Source organism: Glycine max, chromosome 11, assembly GCF_000004515.6.
Source record: "Glycine max cultivar Williams 82 chromosome 11, Glycine_max_v4.0, whole genome shotgun sequence".
Classification (NCBI taxonomy): Eukaryota; Viridiplantae; Streptophyta; class Magnoliopsida; order Fabales; family Fabaceae; genus Glycine; species Glycine max.
In genome coordinates this window covers 14,406,741-14,429,387 of record NC_038247.2, presented here as the reverse complement: position 1 = coordinate 14,429,387, position 22,647 = coordinate 14,406,741, and the positions used below count along the sequence as shown (strand labels likewise).

General features: G+C 32.0%; 1 protein-coding gene across 2 annotated transcripts; it reads left to right on the top strand.

Moving 5' to 3' along the window:
• The first annotated feature begins 16,528 nt into the window (after positions 1–16,528).
• Positions 16,529–19,474, top strand: LOC100808604 (chaperone protein dnaJ). Of its 2 annotated transcripts, none has more exons than NM_001255581.2 (6): positions 16,529–16,807; positions 17,013–17,160; positions 17,275–17,413; positions 18,024–18,300; positions 18,390–18,588; positions 18,688–19,474. In NM_001255581.2, exons 1-6 carry the CDS (start codon positions 16,658–16,660, stop codon positions 19,005–19,007), a joined length of 1,233 nt encoding a protein of 410 aa, NP_001242510.2. In that variant the 5' UTR covers positions 16,529–16,657; the 3' UTR covers positions 19,008–19,474. The 2 variants fall into 2 exon arrangements, with proteins under 2 accessions (NP_001242510.2, NP_001354212.1); NM_001367283.1 differs by having other exon boundaries at positions 17,013–17,181.
• The last annotated feature ends 3,173 nt before the right edge of the window (positions 19,475–22,647 follow it).

The window sequence follows — 22,647 nt, the reverse complement described above, 5'->3', positions numbered from 1 at the left end:
GCTATTTCAATTAGGAATTCCCTTCCTAAAATACTAGTGATCTTCTTGATGTTGTATCTTGTATTCTTGAATTAAACTTGAGAAGCGCATTTTCATCAAATCATCACGATTATCATCAAAACATCAAAGACAAAGGCTTTGCTTCTACAGTAGAAATATACCTTAGGGATATCCAGACAAAATTTGAATATGATCCAACGGTTAACGAATCCGGTATCGCTATTTTAATGAACTAGGTTTTGGTAAAATCTAAAATCTCATACTTTCAACTTAGCTCAACAAAACTCCACATAATTCAACATCCATATCAAGATATTCACACATGACTAGTTCAAGGCATACTTCAACTCATTCAAGTCTATCATATAGTCAAACAACACAATAAATACTATTAAACATCGATTTATAATTAATAACATTTCAGGGTGTTACAAAAGTTGTTTCTTTTATTTTACTTGCATTCATGCAAGGAAAAAGTTAAGGAAGAAAGAAAATCTGGATAGAGTTGTGAGATGAGCACTCAGGACTCCATCTAGATGATTTTCCCTCCTAACGCTAAATCTTATGAAGCAATGTCTAAAATGCGTTGGCCTTTATTGTTTTCAAATTTGGGGTTTGTGCCTATATCCTTGAGGAAGTTTCAAAGAATAAGGTTCAAAAAGTTGAGTGGCAGTCTGGTGTCGAATGAAGAGGAGAGAGATAAGAAGGATTGAAATTGCCTGATGTTGGGTAAGATATAGAATTAAAGAATAGTAAAGCAGGGATTGGATAGAAAAAAAATGGAAGGGAAGGGAAGATTTGGAGTATCCTGATCCATGAGGTGTAATAGAGTATTGAGAGCGCAAACATTACCTTATAGTGTTAGTAAATGTTACTTTGTATTTTGGAAATTGGGATGGTGTGTTGTAGTTTAAAATTTTGTGAGGCATCCTGAGTATTTTGAGATAGCGAGTAGACTTGTGTTGGATGCCACAATGTGCAAAAAGTGAACACAATGAATCTTGAAGTATAGATTATGAATTGTTAAGTGGAGTAGTGTAAGGACGATAAGGCGAGTTGCCATGATCTTAAGAACCTAATAGATGGAGAATCATTGGTTGGTTGATAAGCTTAGAAGTATGGTTAGATACTAGAAGTTGAAATTCAAGAAGTGAATGACTTGTAGATAGTGGTTTGAAAGAGGTCAATACAATGTAAGAGCTATATTGATAGGAGACTAGTTGAAGTATGGTACTTAATGTGAGTGTAAGTTAGAGTCTTAGATTATGTGGACATACTTTTATGTGATAAAGAGGAGGTAAGAAGTTAGTAAAAAAGTAATAGATTGATTTAAGGATAGACAAAGTAGAGTGTACTGTTGGAACACTTTATGCTAAGTGAATTTCGGGGACACAATTCCTAAAAGGTTGGGATAATTGTAACATTCCAATTTTTCATGTGTGTGTGGTAGACAATGTTATTACTTTGTTGTGTGATTGAGTAATGTTTTATACTATTAAAATGGTAGAAAATGAGATGTTACCATAGGATAGCTAAGCACAATTAAGCTTTTAAGTTTTTAAGCTAAAGTCTAGAAAAAATAAGGATAATTCAGAGAAAATTCTCTAGTCAAATAATGGTTGAGTTCATTAATGACCTATATGTTAATAATTGAATTTTGGTCTAGAAATATAAATTAGAAGCTTGAAAGAAGAAAATTAGTAATTAATGTAAGGTTACAAAATAAGTAGGGATAATTAAGGTTGATTAATGACGATCTAGATTTCATGGAATTAGAAAATGGGTAATTAAGTCACAAGAGTTTAAAATGGAGGGCATTTTTGTAAATGACTATACAACTAGTTTAAAAATAGAAATTTAGTTTAATTAGTTGGTGACAAATTAAAGTGCCTGATTATACAATGTAGAATAATTAAAATAAGTTAGAGTTGTAACACCCTGAAAAATTACAATTCAGATTGACAGAGAAAACTCTGTGTTGTGTCATCTGTGCATGTATGAATTTAATTTAAGTATTTATATGCTTTTAATCATAGAATTTTGTGTTATGTATATATGTGTGTGTGTGTGTATGTGTGTGGTTAGTTGGTTTAATAAACTTGACAGAGAAATAGAAATTATTTGAGCTAGATTTTCATTTGTGAAAGAATTGCACTGTGCATTGAGTCGCAGTATAATTTGTCTATGTGTGAGTGAAATTTGTGCAAGGTTAACTCTAGGTACACATATCTTAAGGGAGGTTAACAAATTAATATAGGAAGTTAGCATACTAATCTAGATGATTAGAATAAGATTTACCTGTTTTCGCAAACATAATTTTTACCATTTTTGCTTAAGTCTACTTTAGCCATTTCTGTTTAAAAATTCAAAAGGAAAAAATACCCATATATAGTAGCATTTGGCAAGTCCACCATGGCTATCAAATGATCATTCATGTTGTCAATTTGATCTTGTCAACATTAAGCCTAACCAAGTTTCATTTGGACTAAGCTTTAAGCCTTATTTCTTCACTTCTCCAAAAAAATCAAACTTGGAACCTTCGTTCTCCATTGTTATGCATAAGTTCTTCAAGGGAGGGAGAGGAATCTGTTTTCTTCTTATTCTTCCAACATTCATACAAGTGTTCTTGAGGCTTCTTCCCTCAAAGCTTTGGTAAGAGGCCCTTAATCTTCACTCTTTTTTTGTTTCCTCACCATTTTCGTGCAAAACTCTCATTCTTGGTTCCAAATTTCTTTTTTCATCCTTTGAAGCTTGGGAACATCTAGATATGGGTTCTTGGTTCATTTGAGCATTTTCGTGCAAGCTTCATCAAGGTAAGGGGGGTCTTTCCCATTCTTGAACCTTGATCTTGTTATCTTTGGAAGCTAGACTTCATTGCATGTTGTGTTGATGTTCAAAATTTCATAGCTACTGCCCTAGATGGAATTGTGTGATATGTTGTTTTTCTTGAATTTTTAAGGTTAAAAATGAGTTCTTTGGGTGTCAAAACTTAGTATGAGCCTTAAATTTCACTTAAATTAGAGTTTTCTAACAAAAGTTATGAACAAATCCAGTTTAAGAATATTTTGTAGGATTAAATCTGTCACGAATTTAAAGTGGTGGTTATGACTGTATAGACTAATTTTATTAAGGTTTTGACTTCAAAAATGAGTTTGTTAGGTGTGAAAAATATAGGGCAGAATGTAAAATTTATGAAAAATCGATTTCTGGAACACTTAAAAATTTGAAGACAAGTTTAAGAGTGAAATATGTGAAATAGGGCAACAACGTGATACTAGACATTAGATGATTTAATTTGGTAATTATAAGACTAAAAATGGATTTAGAATGAAGAAAACCATAGGGAAAGTGCAGGGAACCCTAAGAACCACTCTAGGATCCATTGTGAACTTGTAAGTAAGACAAACAAAATTACTAAACCCATGAGGACCAACTTGTATTAATTCTCTATTTTGTAATTTGATGTTGTATGTAATGTCTGCCGATTGTATGATCAAGTTGAAATTAATTACAATTTTTCTCTGATGGTGATTGTTATGCCTCAAAATGTTATGGATATCATTAGTGTGATTATTGAGATATAAGAAGAATGTCATGTTCAATGCTGAGATTGATTGTATGCATGTCCGATGACTATTTTTATGCTTTAAGTGAATATATTGTTTGCTAGTGTGACTGCTAAGATAAGAATGGACGATGAAGTTTTATTATTGCTTATGAATGCCTATGATCGAGAGAGTATGAACTCTGGCACTTGTATCTGTGGCGTGTAATTTATGTTTTTGCAATATATTGATATTCACCTGTACACACTTTGGTCTGAGTCTGGGGGTATCCGACCCTTGACAAATTGCTTGTTATAACTTTTAGGATGTTGTAAATATAGTAATTATGTTGTTGAATTTTGGTAGATTTAGGTGAAAAGTGATTTCTATCACTTGAGGGGCCTAGAATGGTTCCCTGAGAGTAGCACATAGGCTTGAGCCTCGTCTTTATGTGCTCGTGTGTGTGTATAAATGTTTGTTTTGTGTGCTATGCCCAGTATGAGGGATACACACGCAATGTGGCAGAAAGATGCAAAAAGATTGAAGGAAGAGTAAGGAATCGTTAGTTATGTTCCATCTGTGAGATGACATGTTTTGTTATTAGGATTCGCCTGCGAAATGGTGTGGTTATGGTTAGATTTCTTCTATGAGATTGTGAGGTATGTGATTATGATATATATGTGAGACGGTGAGGTATGTGATTATGGTCTATTTGTGAGATGGTGAGGTATGTGATTACGTTCCATCTATGAGATGATGAGGCTTATGTTGAGAAATGAATTATTTATAGGGTACACTAGGGTATAGTGGGTAGAGAGGTTTGAAGAACCTAAGGGAATTAGCGAGTGGTGACTATCTGAAATTTGGTGCACTCATTTGGCGTGGGGAACTCACATGCGTGAATTTTCTACTTTTGACGAGCTCTGAGACTATCTTTTTGGATTTGGGAGCTTGGGGATTGGTATACGTTGTACCCATATGTGGTGATCACTCTCAATTGTCATCCATGTGGTTGTGTAAGACCATTAATACTTGGGAGGCTTGGTGGCATTGTTAGGCCCTATTATGTGTCGAGTGTAATAGTAAGTTTTATCCAATGTGATTATCAATGTGGTGACTACCAGACATTCGATGCACTCATTTGGCATGGGGAACTCACGGGCCTGACTTTGCTACTTTTGACGAGCTCTGAGACTATACTTTTTGGATTTGGGAGCTTGGGGATCGGTATACATTGTACTCGTATTTAGCAATCACTCTCAATTGTCATCCATGTGGTTGTGTAAGACCATCAATACTTGGGAGGCTTGGTGGCATTGTTAGGCCCTATTATGTGTCGAGTGTAATAGTTAGTTGTATCCAAAGTGATTATCAATGATGTCAAGTGTAGTATTTGATCGTGTCAAGAGTGATAATCAGTGGTGTTAAGTACTATAGTCATTTATGTCAAGTGTGATAGTTATGCGCTCTAGGGCATCAAGTGTTGTTTGCCTAGGAAAACGATACACCATGGTTATGTAAGTTGTATGCTTTGTGTGTTGTTTGTGACATTTGAGGAGCAGAGAACTCACCCCTACAACTAATAACTTTTAGGTATCAACGTCCGAGGAGACCATGATGATCTCATGCCTACGAAGATAAAAAAAGTACATATAGTTGTTGTGGCAGTTAGAGCCTTCATTTAAGGAGGATGAGGATGATTCTTTCGCGGATTCGTCTTAGATACAATTTGATACCTTGGGTTGGATATTTGTCTGCTCAAAGACCTAGGTTTTCTTTTGGATGTATCCATTTTAGAGTTGGGTGTACCTAGGTTCAGATAGTCATATTTGTTACAGATTTATGTGTTACACTTACTTTAAGACATCTACGGGTTGTAATTACATTTTATTTTCTTGTGACATGGTACTATGGTACTTTTTATTATTATGTATGAAGACTATGTTATTTCTCCCTTGTATTTAATTATTCTATTTCAAGGTTCATATCTTTTCGAAGGTTGTGATTAATGTAAATCTGTTACATAAAATTTTTAATTGTACTCGCTTTCAAGAAATGATGTTATTGTCCTTTTATACTTTTTAATGAGATTTATTTACACGAGTTTTACAATGAAGTTTATCCGCATATGTTTTCAAAAAAAAAATATTACTCGGAGTTTTGAATAAGGTATTAATTTATTGACACGTATTTCAAGAACAAAAAAATTAACAAGAATTTTTCAAACAATATTTTGAACTAGAATCTGGGGTGCTATAATGTGTCTTGGATGACCACACAACCTTTATTTATAATGAGCAAATAGGATCTACATTAATTACATAAAATCAATGTAATCTAAGTAATAATGAGCAAATCCCAAATTACACTAATGAAAATTAAGAGAATAATATATAATTCTAATAGTGTGTGTATGTTTGTGTGTGTGTGTATATATATAATACAACTCTTCTGAGAACACTTTTTTATGTGAAAACATGAAATTAATTAATAATAACCATTAGATCATGATTAAAAATAACAGACGACCAAGATTAAAATTTAAAAATTAAATTTAAAATAAATATAACCATTAAATCTCTAAAAGATTCACCAAACAAATCACATCCTAAAATATCTCAACTATTGTTAACCTACCACCATTGATATGACTGTCACCACCTCTGCCATCATAATCGTCCTTGTCGTCGCTGCCGTCACCACCACCATCGTTGGCAGAGCTTTTACTTGGGTCTAAAAAGCATAGTCTTCATCCATCATTTTCCTCCCTTGTAAGCATTATTCAGGTGGGGTGATTAACTTCCTCCTTTTTGCTCGGAGTTTAGGTCTCATTGTTTTCTTGGTTGGTGAAACTTGTTTGGCTTGTGATTGTGATGGTGCAGCTTGTTGGGGTTGGGATTGGGTTAGTGTAGGTGGTTGGGTTTGGGTTGATGTAGGTGCTTCAGACTGGTTTGGTACAAGAGGTTGGAATTGGGGTGGTTTAAGTGGTTGGAATTGGGGTGGTGTAGATGGTTGGGACTGGTTTGGTTTAAAGGGTTTGGGTTGATGTAGGGTCATCCTTACTAACTCTTTTGTTGTGGCCAGTTATTCCACATTTTGATCATTTTTGATTGATTCCTCTCTTGGACACTTTGTTAATTATGGATGTAGTTTCTCCAGTCTCCTTCCTCCTATTTTTCTTGGGTTTACCAAACATTTTCTTCATTGGAGGTGCTTGCACATTTATGTATGGAGGTTTTTTCCACTACTTCTGACCTAATGCTGAGTAGATTATTGGTTAGTTTACTGCTTCATAGTGTTATTTTCTAAAATAATTTGGGATGAACTTTTCAGGGTTAATGTTCATGTGTTTCATAAATGTAATGACATGTACACATGGAATGCATGTAAACATCCATTTCGTCTAGTTCAATGTATATACCATTGCATGTATTATGAATTATCATGCAAAAGACCTTGGTCTATTTTCCCGTGAAAAATATAATCATTCCAATGATTTCATTTGGCAATCTAGTGACGATGATGGTGAGGCCAAAAAAATATTTGTTCTCCCTCTCATATCTATGTCATGGAGTTGATCTAGGTTTGATGGGTCATCTGAAATGATTTGTCGCAGTCCAAATTGTCTTATGACCCTGTCTGTTGGATTCATTCCACAATTGCAAAACATATGAGAGGGACTTTTGCCTGAACAATCATTGATACCTCAACATTATTAATTAATGACCTTATTTTTTGTGTGTCATAAGGATTCCACAAGAACTGCAAGACATACATTATTATTGTCACATATTTAAGTTTGATTAGGAAACAAAAAAGTACTTAACATGAAAATTAAGAATTGAACCTCATTCATATGTAGTCTATCAAATATGATGCATATCAATATGGTTGAATTAGTAAGAATGTTTCTTTCGGTTGTCGGACAACACCACCTTCGTGCAAGAGGAAATTCAAGTCCTTCTTGTACTTCTTCCATAGATAGGTGATGTATCTTTGTGGCAATATATTTAATGCGGTCCCATGCTCATGACTGTAGCAGCAACAAACATCCACCGATTTCCGTTTATTTAGGCTTCACAGCCTAATCTAGAGCTCAAAAAAAGGGATGCTAATACTATTGCACTCCAACTGTAATGACCTGCCTCAGTCAAATTTGATAATAAAAGGAGATACATAAAATGAACTCTTGCACTTGATGTATCTAGCTTCAAACAACCGCCTATCAGTATCATGATATGAGCTCTAGTATGTTGTGCAATGACAACATCATCAACATCAATTGGAAGTTGTTGAAAATTTTGCTGCAACTAGCTTAGACAAACCTTTTTACCCTTTATATACTTATCAGATGGAGTGTCCCCTAGTAATGTCTGACAAGCAACACGTACATCATCGGTGATGATATCAATTACTGATAATCCATCAATCTTCAGGTTCAACTGTAGGGTCATATCTTGTAAAGTTATGGTTGGCTCTCCATGTGGAAAATGAAATGTGTGAGTTTTGGTTCTCCAACGTTCAATCAATGCACTAACCAAATGTTGGTTAATATCAATTTTTCTGACATTGATAACATGACAAAAACCAGCTAAAGTGATTAGGTTTTTGACATGATTATCTATTTGATCCAAGTGTGTAAAAGCCCAAACAGAATTATACGTCAAACGAATCATTCTCTTTTTGTCTTCCCACACTTGATTTGAAATATGGTTGTCTTGTAAGCGCAACAACGAGCCATCAATATGTCTAGGTTGTGCATGTGTCATTGGTTCACAGTGAAGGAAAGAACAAATGGATGAAAGGATGAAAAAAGTGGGGATGTAGACAAACAAAAAGAAGCTTCGTGAGGAAACTTAGTTTGGATGAAAATAAGATTGGAGAAGAATTAAAGTGCAAGTGAATAAATGCACACTATATTTATATAAGTTGGTTTCATGTGGAATGCATCACACATTTAATGAGTATTACTTTTTTACCAAAGTATAGGCTTCAAATAACTTAACTTGTATAAAGCCTATATGCATCACGTGAAATGCAGTATACACAACACCAAGGCTGGCTTAAGGCCCAATCAAGGACTTTAGGCCCAAAAAAAAGGCCCCAATTTTTTTTATAGTACTAATATACCTCAAAAAAATTATTGTAAAACTATATTTAAAAATAAATTTTAATTAAAATATTATAAGTAACTATTAATCTTTTTATTGGTACCATAAGTAATAATTAATGAACAATAATGTCTCAACAAAGATTGAACGGATTGACATTATTGTCTATTGAAAAGGAAATGTTAAATGAAATTAATTACGACAATTTAATCGATAATTTTGCAACACAAAAAGCCCGAAAAATTAATTTTAAATAAAACAATGATAATTTTAATAAACTATTTTATGAGTAAATAAAAGTCTTCATTCTTAAATTTGTTTTAGGCCTCTCAAGTCCTTGTGTCGTCCCTACACAACATGATACTATTCATGGGTTTGATGTTTCGAGAGGCATGCAATAACCTCACACACTTAATGGTTTTAGTTTGCGTGAAGACAAAGTGACATGCATTTGAGTTAATATTGAACTTAGTACAACCATCAAAACTTTAAACCAACTAAGATTTGGAACACTTAGTCTTAGTGTCTTCAACTTATTCACCAGCTGTAAAACATGCATCAAAACTTTCAACCAATTATTTTTCTGCCATGCTTCACGAGTATGATACTTCCTTTAATGTAAGCTACCCTTTGCAATATTCAACAGCCTAATGTTTACTAGCATGATGCATTGAATGACCATCCATCCATCCATTAATGAGATAACTTTACTATTATACTATTCATGCATGTGCCATGCTTCACGAGACAATTGAATTGCTGCATTTTTTTTTGCACTTTGATTCAACAATTCACTGCATGAAAATGGCCAAAATGGTGTAGTTTTTCTGCATTTTTCCTACACTTTGACTCACCTATTCATTGCGTGCAAATGACCAAAGTGGTGCAATATTTTTCTGTATTTTTCTTGCACTATGATTCACCAGCAAATGGCCAAAACGATGCAATCTTTTTGCATTTTTCCTACAATTTGCTTCACGAATTCACGGTCAAAATGGTGCAGCTTGGAAGTCGTTTACTTGGCCACGACTTCAAAGTGGTGAAGGATGACATGACTTCATTATTTCAAAGGGCGGTTTGGATTCGATTTCATGCAAAATGGATGGTGGGATGGAGGGCTGGTCCAATGATTTCAAAGTCATGAAACATGTCATGACTTCACTATTTGCTTTTTAAATATTATATTGTAATTTAAAAATATTATATGTTATTATATATTATAATATTATAACTGTTAACTCTTTTTTAATAATTATAAGTGTTAAAGCTAATATTATTTTAGGATTTTAGAAATTTAAATAAGTTATTAGATAATAATATTTTAGAGTTTAGTCTTTTAATAAGTTATAAAATTTAAGTTATTATTATTATAGGGTTTAGTCTTTTAATAAATTATAAGTGTTAAGTTAATATTATTTTAGGGTTTTAGATATTTAAATAAGTTATTAGATAATAATATTTTAGAGTTGTGTCTTTTAATAAGTTATAAGATTTAAGTTATTATTATTTTAGGGTTTAGTATTTTAATAAGTTTTGAGTTATTATTATTTTAGGGTTTAACTTTTAATAAATTATAAGTGTTAAGTTAATATTATTTTAGTTTTTTAGAAATTTAAATAAGTTATTAGATAATAATATTTTAGTGTTGTGTCTTTTAATAAGTTATAAGATTTAAGTTATTATTATTTTAGGGTTTAATATTTTAATAAGTTTTAAGATATTATTATTTTAGGATTTAGTCTTTCAATAAATTATAAGTGTTAAGTTAATATTATTTTAAGGTTTTAGAAATTTAAATAAGTTATTATATAATAATATTTTAGAGTTGTTACTATTATTTATACAAAAATGTTATTTTTATACAAAAATGTTATTAGTTGATTATATGCACATTATACATGAAATGAAAAGTCTAACTGCGAAAATAATTTTCATTGATACAAATGTATGATGCACTATTCACTATTCATTGTTCATGTTTATTATAAAAGGGAGGTCTAATTCACACTTCATTTCATGAAGTAACAATCTTGTAATATTTTTCAGAATACAAAAGAGTATTTCATTTTCACATTTTTCTTATCATCTTCTCGGTATATTTTTTATTTAACAATAGATACACTAAATTAGGGAGTTTTACCAGAAGGGTGTATTTTTTTTTTTCAATTTTCTCAGCATAGGGTTTTTTTATTTAGCGTTAAATAAACTAAATTATTTTCATTTTCACTAATCAGTTACATTTGTATTTTTTTACATATGGCTAGTGAAGAACCCATAATATGAGATAATGTTAGCAACTTTAGTGATGACGAGCAACAACACGATGTTCACGAACATGGAGAACCAAGTAATCAAAGTGAAGTCATCTTCATATTTTGAAACTATTAGTAGCCAACTTCTAGAGAATCAATAGTACTCAAATCCTTATAAGAACAAAGGGAGTTCTAGTACAAATGACCTTTATGAAGGCTTGATATTTGAATCAAAACAAGGAGTTATGGATGTCATTAAACAATTTTATTTTGTGCATTCATTTAATTTTTATGTGGTAGAGAACAAGAGTGACAAGTATGTTCTCATGTGTAATCAATATGATAATGGATGTTACTGGAGGGCGAGAGTATCGTTCAACAAATACACAAGAGATGAGAGTTGAAGAAAATAAATGGTATTCACACTTGCACAACTTTTGTCATATCACAAGATCATGCTAAGTTAGACTTATCAGTAATTGCTCATAATATTGTTCATTTAGTGATAACAAACCCTGATATCAAAATCAAAACATTGATTGCAGACATGCTACAATAGTTTAGTTGTACTGTTTCATACAAAAAAGCATGGACAACTAAACAAAAAGCCCTTGAAATGACATTTGGAAGTTAGGAACAATCATACAATTATCTGCCTGTATGAATGACAACTGCTCAATACTTTGTACCAGGTACAATAGTAAGATACAAAACTTCCTCTTCAATGGAGGATGGTGAAGATGAGTCTCCTAGGGTGATTCTTGATCATGTATTTTGGGCTTTTAAGTCATGTATTGAAGGCTTTCAATATTGCAAGTCAATTGTGCAAGTAGATGGGACATTTTTAACTGAAAAATATCGTGGTACTTTATTGACTGCCATTGGACAAGATGGTAGTAGGAACAATTTTTCACTTGCTTTTACAATTGTTGAAAGCGAGACCAAAGAAGTTTGGATGTGGTTCTTGCATTATTTGAAGAGATATGTTACACCTCAACCAAATTTGTGTATTATATCAAAAGGGGAACCAGTTTGCTAGCAGTTTTGCAATCAGAACGAGTTGGATGAACTGGACCAGATGTTTTATCTGTGTATTGCATTTGCCACATTGCATCAAATTTCAACAAACAGTTTTAAAATGTTAACTTAAAAAAACAAGTCATTAGTATGGGTATGCTTCTAACCATTTCATACATCAAATTCTTGCTTTATTACGTCTTCACTATATTAATTACTCATTGTTTTATCTTTTGCCATATGATTTGAGGCAAAGTTGCTCACAATGTGAGCAGAGTTTTCACATGTAGCAGATTGGTTGGACCAAATTCCCAAGAGTAAATGGACTCAGGCCTACGATGAAGGAAAACAATATGACCATATGACTATCAACCTTGTTGAATGTATGAATTATGTTTTGAAAGGAGCTCGAGCATTACCTATTATTGTCTTAGTTAATGAAACATTTAATAAAATAAATGATTCATTTGTTACTAATGACATGAAAATCATGAATATGATAAAGGCAAGACATAGGTACTCTGAATATATGTCATGATGCAAGAAAATCAACACATTGCTACCTCGCATTATGTTCGCATGTATGTTCGAGAAACAAGGGAGTTTGAGGTTCAAAAAATTGCAAATATGTGGCTTAGTCAACAAGCAATGGCATGCACTGTCAAATTGAACGAATGGTGATGCAATTGTGGACAATCTCAAGCAATTCAAATTCCTTACTCGTATGCAATTGTAATGTGTGCTTTTTGCAATTTAAGTTACGGTGACTTTGTTGACCCTATATACAAGTTGGAAAATATTTTCAAAGTTTATCAACATCATTTTCATTCCCTTGGAAGTGAAGACAAATGACCTCAATATTTAGGTCCATATTTTATGTCTGATCCTTCAAAACAACGACATGCATCAGTAAGGTCAACCACTACTTGTATACATAATGAGATGGATGGACCAATTTCAAATAGGCCTAAGAAATTCTCATTGTGTAGAAGTAAAGGACATAATCGTAGTAACTGTCCATATAAACAAGTAGATGACTAATATAGTTTCTACTTTTTTTGTTTCTCTTTAATTTGTATTGTTCATTTATATTAATGAATTATGTTCCTTTTAATTTGACAACTACTTTTATTACTAAATTGTTAGATGTTGTTAATAGTAAATTCCTTTACACAAAATAAACAATATTACAAATACACGGATTGGTCAATAAGCAATGGCATGCACTGTCAAATTGAATGAATAGTCGTATGATTGTGGACAATTTCAAGCAATTTGAATTTCTTGCTCGCATGCAATTGTAACTTATGATGACTTTGTTGACCCTATATACAAGTTGGAAAATATTTTCAAAGTTTATTAGCATCATTTTCATTCCCTTGGAAGTGAAGACAAATGATCTCAATATTTAGGTCCATATTTTATGTTTGATGCTTCGAAATGACGACAAACATCAGTAAGGTCAACCACTACTTGTATGCATAATGAGATCGATGAACCAATTTCAAATAGGCCTAAGAAATGTTCATCGTATAGAAGTAAATGACATAATTTTAGTAACTGTCCATACAAACAAGTAGATGACTAATATAATTTTTACTTTTTATGTTTCTTTTTAATTTGTATTGTTAATTTTATATTAATGTATCATGTTCTTTTTAATTTAACAACTACTTTTATTACTAAATTTTTAGATGTTGTTAATAGTAAATTCCTTTACACAAAATAAATAATATTATTTCATAAATTATAAGTTAATATTAGTAACAAAATATTTTAATATTTAGTTTCAAATTTAAGTTTTTAAAATTTAAGTATTTGAAATAAAATAAATATTTAAAAAATATATATTAAATATCATTAAGTTTATTTTTTATTTCATTTAAAAAAATTCAAATTCAATAACATTATTAAAATATTATCTAAATTTTAAATATACAAAATATATTAAATAAAATAATATTAAAAAATATAAAATACTTTAAATAAAAAACATTAAAAAATATATAACATATTAAATAAAACCATGAAAAATATACAACATATTAAATAAAACTAATAACAAGTAAAATTAAAAATATTTATTTAATAATTGAATAAATAAAATTATTTATACTTTTTAGAAAATTGAAAATAAAATACATTAAAGTGTGAAAAAAACATTACGACTTCATAGTCATAAAATGTATATAAAAAATTACTTACGACTTTAAAGTTGTAAAATAAAAAAAAAAACTAACAACTTTGAAGTCATAAATAAAAAACTGAAGTCATAAAACTATTTATGAGTTGAGTTAAAAAAAATATAAGTCATAATAGATATTACAACTTTTAACTTAGTTGTTATGACTTATCCCCTTTTCGAAAATAATTTGAAAACGACTCCCATTTGAAAAAATTGAAAAAATACCCCTAACTGGTAAAACTCCCGGGCGAGGGCAAGGGCAGGGGAAATGGGGAGTTAGGAGCGAGGGTGGGGTAAACAAAAATCAACCTTGATTCGCACCCGTTACCATGCATACAATCAAATAACCCAAAGTATAGAGAGAACGGAGAACAACACAACACAATGAACTCAAAAAGGCCAAAACAAAAATCTTGTTTTGCATTACATACCCAATGAACTCAAAAAGGTGTAAATGAAAATATACAAAAACACACACAAAATAACAGTAACACCATGAACAACATACCTCTAATGACAGTGCTGATATCGACAAAAGACAACATCGACAACAATCTAATGACAATCATGTGCCCTAGGTCTTGCTCTTGCTCGTAAGAACTCTTGGTTTCCCTCTACTTTTCCATCACATTAGAATGTCACTTCTCTTTCTAATGATTTCTTATTTGGAAAAATTGCAAAATTGGTCCTCCACTTTATTTCCAATTACAGATTTGGCCTCCCTATAATTTAATTCACAAATTTGATCCCACAGTTTTATAAATTCTTGCAAAATTGGTCTTGGAAGCCCGATTTGGACGTTGACCGTTAACCTCAGACGTGTGACTGCCACATGTCAATGCCACGTGTGACTGCCACATGTCAATAACACGTGTCAACATCTGAGTGGTTCCTTGTAAATGCTTCATTTTTTTAGGTAAAATTACACTTTTGATCCCTCAATTTTACTCCAATTTCGATTTTGGTCCCCTTATAGTTTAATTCACACATTTAGTCCCCCAGTTTTATAAATTCCTTTATAAATTGTTCCTGCAAAATTGGTCTTTTGAATGGTTTTGCTACTGGTGCTAGAGACATAGTAGGTCTTGATAAATTTCACACTTCTTTTTCATCGCAAGTTTTACACTCACATGAAACCCAGAGAAAAATCACTCTTTATCTCTCTCCCACTTCCGGGGTTGTTCAACTTGGGAAAGTGGTGCATGAATTCCAATCTGGGTCAGAAATTTTCAGATCTCTTACTTTAACAGGTTTTGTAATAATCCCCTATTTTTTTTTCTTTTTTTGCTCCCCCATGCAGTATTATGTATATGCTTAAGTGGCCTATGTATGACAATAGTATTTTTGTTTGAAATTTGAAATACAACTTCTCTAGTAATAAAATTTGGCTGAATTTATAAAGGGAATTATAAAACTGATGGATCAAATGTGTGAATTAAATTATAAGGAGGCCAAAATCGAAATTGGAGTAAAACTGGGGGACCAAAAGTACAACTTTACCTACAAAAAATGAAGCTTTTACAGGAAACTACTCAGACATTGACACGTGACAGTCAACGTTTGAGGTTAACAGTCAATGTCCAAATCGGGTTTCCTGGACCAATTTTGCAGGGATTTATAAAATCGGGGGACCAAATTTGTGAATTAAATTATAAGGGATCAAATCCGAAATTGAAGATAAATTGAGGGAACAAAAATGTAATTTTACCTTCTTATTTTGTCAACAAAAAAACATCGTTTAAAATGATGTGGTTTTGAAAATCTCGCTATATCAACATCTTACTCAACAACCAACAGATACATCATACAACTCTATTAATTTTTACTCTATTAATTTTTTAGACGTTTCTCATCAAAAGGATTAAATTGAGACATTTTAAAAATTTAATGTAACAAAGTGAAAATTTTTAAACTTAATATACATGAGTAAAACAATTGAGAAATATAATAAAACAAAAATTATATTAAACTAATTTATTATTATTTGCACAAAACCCATCAAAGATAATCTAAAGGGCCTTAGAGTGTAACATCCCTGTGGTCATCATTTGAGAACCAAAAAAATGGTTAGCTCTTAGTGGACTCAAAGAAAGAAAAAAGAAAAAAAAACATTTTGAAAGAGAAAAAAAAGTTAAAAAAACTCAGAAAAGGAAACTCTGGCATTTCCTAGAGCTTGCCTCGAAGGATCTAGAACAAAATTAAACGTCAACCCACACATCCAACGGTCCACGCATCCAACCTAAACACGCGAACAAAAATTCTAGACCCTTCTCCCGTGGGACCCACTTGACGAGCCTCCATCGCAACCGTCCATTATTAAACCCTCTCTCAATGTCCACCCTCCAAAAATAAAAGAACAAAAACAAAAAACACAGTAAATAGTAAATATAAATACCAACGCTGGAGTGATGGTAGTTTAGGGCGGTGTTACTCCTTCTCTCGTTGATTCGGATCTAGAGTCTTTTTTCACTCTTCAGTTCTCGTTGTTGTTCTTCGCTTTCCTGAAACTAGGGTTTTCAATTTCGATTCATTCGTTAATAATTAAAGATGTTTGGGAGGGCACCGAAGAAGAGCGATAATACGAGGTACTACGAAATCCTCGGCGTCTCGAAGAACGCTTCGCAGGATGATCTGAAGAAGGCTTACAAGAAAGCCGCCATCAAGAATCACCCTGACAAGGGCGGTGATCCCGAGAAGGTAATTTTTGTTGTGCTAATTCTTATTCACTCAATTCGCGATTCAATTAGGAGTTTCATTCAGTTAAATTAGGGTTCAATTAAGAATTTATTGATAGAATTAGGGTTAACGTAACGTTGATTGTATTGTGGTGGTGAAATTGTTGCAAGCATGTTTGTTTGGTGAGGCTTATAGTGTGTGTTTTTTGTTTGTTTGTTTGGTGTAGTTTAAAGAGCTGGCACAAGCATATGAGGTTCTGAGTGACCCTGAGAAGCGTGAGATATATGATCAGTATGGTGAAGATGCGCTTAAGGAAGGAATGGGTGGTGGCGGTGGCCATGATCCGTTTGATATCTTTTCATCTTTCTTTGGAGGTGGGAGTCCCTTTGGATCAGGTTGATTATTTTTATGATTGATTACTTTGATTCGTATCTTTGATGATTAATGATAGTTTGTTTGTGCTAAATGGGTTATGGCTTTGTGAACAGGTGGAAGTAGTCGAGGTAGGAGGCAGAGGCGCGGAGAAGATGTGGTTCACCCTCTCAAGGTCTCTCTGGAGGACCTTTATCTCGGGACTTCTAAGAAGCTCTCCCTCTCCAGAAATGTCATATGCTCCAAGTGCACTGGGTGAGTGAATTCAGAGTTTGCTTGGTGATTAGATTTTAGGAAAAAATTACTATTTGTTTGGTTTAAAATTATGATGTTTATTAATACGACGTAGCATGGTCTTAAATTGTGGTTGCGGGCAATCCTTGATTATTATTGGGAATTGCAGACAAATGCCGCGTGTTTAAATTGTGGTTGTGGTCGCGGACCACAATTTTGAACCATAGAACATATACGGATTTTTATTGTTTGTGGGTATTTCGAGTGTTTGGTTTTCGACAATAATTAATCTTTAGGGAATCTTTTTTTGGGGCTTAAATGTATGAATTTGATTATATATGATATGTCTTTTGTCTATGTAGATTGGGCATTGTTCATTTTTAGTCTCTCAAGTAAATTTTCTCCTTTATGAAAATGTGTCAAATATAATCAAAAGAAGGCAATTCAAGGGCTACATCTGACATATTTTTATCAAGGAGGCAATTATTTTGAGATATTAATAACTGTTTATATTTGTAGATATATTTAACCCATTTCATTAATTCAAACATTGACTAGATTTTATTGTTCGCGTAATTGTTGCTTGTTTCACAAATGGGATTTCCATTGATTGTTGTCTGTGAATTCTCAGTAAGGGTTCTAAGTCTGGTGCTTCGATGAAGTGTGCTGGTTGTCAAGGAACTGGTATGAAGGTTTCTATAAGACATCTTGGCCCGTCCATGATTCAGCAGATGCAGCATGCTTGCAATGAATGCAAGGGTACTGGAGAAACCATCAACGACAGAGATCGCTGCCCACAGTGCAAGGGAGAAAAGGTTGTGCAGGAGAAAAAAGTCCTTGAAGTTATTGTGGAAAAGGGAATGCAGAACGGGCAGAAGATTACATTCCCTGGCGAAGCTGATGAAGCGGTATGCTGATATGAGAATTGTAATGTCATTTGCATTGTGTCTCATGGATCACAGAATTTATAATGATCTGAGTTGTTTGTATTTTGCAGCCAGACACAATTACTGGGGATATTGTCTTTGTCCTTCAGCAGAAGGAACATCCCAAATTCAAAAGAAAGGCTGAAGATCTTTTTGTAGAGCACATTTTGTCCCTTACTGAAGCCTTATGTGGCTTCCAATTTGTGCTGACTCACTTGGATGGCCGTCAGCTTCTTATTAAATCAAATCCTGGGGAAGTTGTCAAGCCTGGTATGTAAATGATTCACACCTGCCCCAATTTTGCTGTGATTAAATTGGTTATTTTATTATGTGCCAAGAAAATTCTAACTTTGCTGGTTATACATGCAGATTCATACAAGGCTATAAATGATGAGGGAATGCCCATGTATCAGAGGTCATTCATGAAGGGGAAGCTTTACATTCACTTCACTGTGGAGTTCCCAGATTCCCTAAACCCTGACCAGGTTAAGGCCTTGGAAGCTGTTCTGCCACCAAAGCCTTCTTCACAATTGACAGACATGGAGCTGGATGAATGTGAGGAAACAACACTCCATGATGTCAACATGGAGGAGGAGACTAGGAGGAAGCAACAACAAGCTCAGGAGGCATATGATGAGGATGATGACATGCCTGGTGGTGCACAGAGGGTACAGTGTGCCCAGCAGTAATGACTTGTGTGGAAGCTAGAATCAGAATTGATGAAAATGATGATGATACTGTTGATGTTTCCGTAACCGTAGTGTGTGTGGACTAAAGATAAGTAGTGTTTGATCAAATGATTGTGAGAAAGTGAACAGTGTATTGCTTGCTTTCTTATGATTGTCGAAGGGATAATTTCCGATCTGACGTCCTAAATAGTAGTACTTTACTATATTTGTTTGTTCTTTTTAAACTCTACGATTTGGTTTATCTCATTCCGTTGTTTGTGTGCATCGCGTTTGCTACTGAGTGAAAAACTTCTCAGAAACTTGTAAGGCAAAAAATGGGAAATATCCGAATATTCTCCCTCAAAAAATGTCTTGGTTTTTCAGGGAAAAGCCAAGGCGGATATAACTGTAACCTGTAGGGGTATATTTTCCCAAGAAATTAGATAGCTTTTAATAAAAGCAGAACATGCAACTAGCTGGAGGAATACAATAAATGGTTTCTAATGCATGCAATTATTAGATTTTCAAGCTCTTCACCTCCTAACGAGTAAAGAGTAATTTTTTCTAATGTAATTGGAATTAGTTTGAATTTGTTACATGATATACAGATTAGACTATCTAGGTATTCATTTTCAGGATACAAAATCCTCCTAAACATATTGGCCTAACTGAAAAAATAGTTGACCTTAGTTTAGTTATTAAACTTGATTTGGTCTGTATGATATATATGGCTAGTTTTACTTCAATTATTAGGTCATTCGAATACCATTCGTGAAATTTATAATGAGTTTCCTCTATCTAGTTGGAATTGAGCTGGTTCAATTTGAATTTTTAGAGAGACGCGGGGGATATTTACAAGTTTTGATTTTTAAAAAGAACATATAAAAATAAGCTGAAACTAGATAAATTTATAAATCATTGTTACGAGTATTTTTTATCTCAATATAATTTATTTTATTTAATTTATATTCAATGGTTAATTAAAATTTAAATTTGAACTATTCAATTATTAAATATAAGTTGTTATTATTTGTGCCAATAATTATTATTGGTCATCTAAATATAGTATTTAGTTAGCTGAACTGGGCCCAAATTCTAAACGTGAAATTTATGTAGTTGGACCCTTTTGTATTTATTAAAAAATTAGTGGAGTGTCCGTGCGATGCACGGGTCGGTATTTTAAAATATTTTACTATAAGTGAAATAAATACTATTTGTCAAGGTGTTGTTTGTATTATTCGCCTGTAAGTGACATAAATAATATTTGTCATTGCTGTTTGTATAATTTTAATGTAAGTGAAATAAATACTATTTGTCAGGGTGTTGTTTGTATATAACATAAGGATAATTTGTATAGAGTTGATTGTGTTAAAACATTTTAAAATTAATTTAAATTATATAAAAGAAACATGGGAAATAAATTAAAAAATATTGTGGTTTTGCAAGAAAATTTTTATTTTAGATGTATTTTATTGTGAAGAGAAACTAAATTTTCATAATTAATGGACATATGAAAGTAATATTTTCATTATAAAAGATAATTGACACTTAAAAAAAATAAGTTTTTTTGTAAAATAATTTTGTAGTGTTTGTTTTAAAAAATGTTTAGTGGGTATATGAAAGTAATATTTTCATTATAAAAGATAATTTACACTTATAAAAAAATAATGTTTTAGTCTTTGTTTTAAAAAAATGTTTCTGTCTATAAAAATAATTTTTTGTTATGTTAAATAATTTTGTAATCTCTATAAATAATATTATTTAAAAATAACCTTTTCTTATCCTAAATAAATTTTAATCTAATTCAGCAAAAAAAAATTATAATCATGTATAAAAGATAATGTTTTAGAACAATTTTAGTTATGTACATGATTACGGGACACAAAGTTAATGCTCTTTGTAATTTAAAGTTAAAAAACTATTCTAGTAATTTGAATGTAAAAAAATATGCACCTTAAATTAATTTAAACATATAGCATTTTAATAGTTAAAAATTGCTAAACTTAAATGCAATTTTGTTTTTTTAATTTTATTTAATCTACAATTTGATCTCTTTATTTTATAATTAAAACATTTGATTATTCTATTTTTAAAAATTCACAACTATGATCTCTTTATTGGAAAATATAAATATTTGGTTTTTATATCTTTAAAAATCCACAATTTTTGTTTAATCTTTAATTTTTTGTATATTTTATTTCTTTCTTTTTTTACTTTGTGCTGTTGTTTTCCAAATGCAGGACGAGAATGAGAAAATTCATTGCTTATGTTATTGGCTTTCTTATTTAGTGAAGAAGGGTAATTTTGTGGGAAACGAAAATGCAAAACACAAAGGATAGGAAAAAACAAAAAACTTTTCCACGTAACTTTAAAAAACTAAAATGTTCAATAATTAGAAGCAAAAATATCGAAAGGTCACAACATGGTGGGATAAGTTTTTTTTCTGATCAAGTAAATCTGAAAACAGAACATGGATATTACATGGTCTATAAAACATAAGCACTGGAATAAGCAGCAAATAAATATGAGATGAGCATAGCAGGGAATGTGTAAGATGAGCATAGTAGATAACAATATCCCTCCATCAACAATGTTCAGTTTACTAAACAATAAATTTGTAATACAACAGTTATAAATTACTAATATAGCAAATTAAATAAAACAGACTCATTTCATTCAAATTCAAACCATGAAAACTCAAAACTCACTGGTACATTCCTTAACAATGTCATATGACAAAACAAAATTTGAAAGCCAAAATTTATGTGGAATACATCTCAACTGCATCAGAAATATACTCCATGCGTAGGATGTTTAACTTTGGCAGAAAACAAAATAAAAATGTTTTTACGAACCAATACTGATGTGTAAAAGAGAAATAAAATTTAAGCTAATGTGCAAAATAAAAAAAGATTAAAAATTTATAATATATCTGATGTTCAAAGTCAAATAGGTAAATAAGAAAGAGACCATGTAATTGACAAAATGTTCATAAAAGAAAAAAAGATAGAAAAATCAAAGTACATAAGCTAACTCTAATACTCCCAATTCTTTCTTCGACGGATGACAATTTCCCATATTTTATCAATGATTCTGTAATAGAAGGAGACTTCATCATCGTGGGAGAAATCATTATCTGCAAGGAATTGATACCATGGTTGGACAACATATTTGCGCCTAACTCCACCATCAACCACCACACACATTCCGCCAGTTCTGATTTCGATTTTGATGAGCATACGCAGTATCAGTTATCAACTAACAAACATATCAAAGCTGAGTAATTAGGACTTTCACAATCCTGTGGCTTCAGCTTCTATGTTTTGTTTAACATCAATTTGATCGTATTGAATCTGCTCACTGAGTAGATATGACAATATATTTTGTGCGGTGCACCATCATTTCATAGCAAATGATGTATAAACAATCGAATATCAAATATGTATGATATATGATAATATTTGATTAAACTTTAACTTTTCATTGGTATTCATCCGTCTCATACTCTTTACTATCGTGAATACCATTACAATTATTAATTAAATGAATAACATACAACCATATCAATTAACTATTCAAATTGCAATACGATAACATATAAATCGATTGGGTTTGCTTTGTTTGCATGTTACTAAGTCAAGTTTGACTGTATGACGAACAA

Coding starts and splice junctions, on each gene's coding strand:
- LOC100808604 (NM_001367283.1), top strand. CDS start 16,658: ATGTTTGGGAGGGCACCGAAGAAGAGCGATAATACGAGGTACTACGAA. Junction 17,182..17,274: donor TGGGAGTCCCTTTGGATCAG/GTTGATTATTTT, acceptor CTTTGTGAACAG/GTGGAAGTAGTCGAGGTAGG. Junction 17,414..18,023: donor ATATGCTCCAAGTGCACTGG/GTGAGTGAATTC, acceptor GTGAATTCTCAG/TAAGGGTTCTAAGTCTGGTG.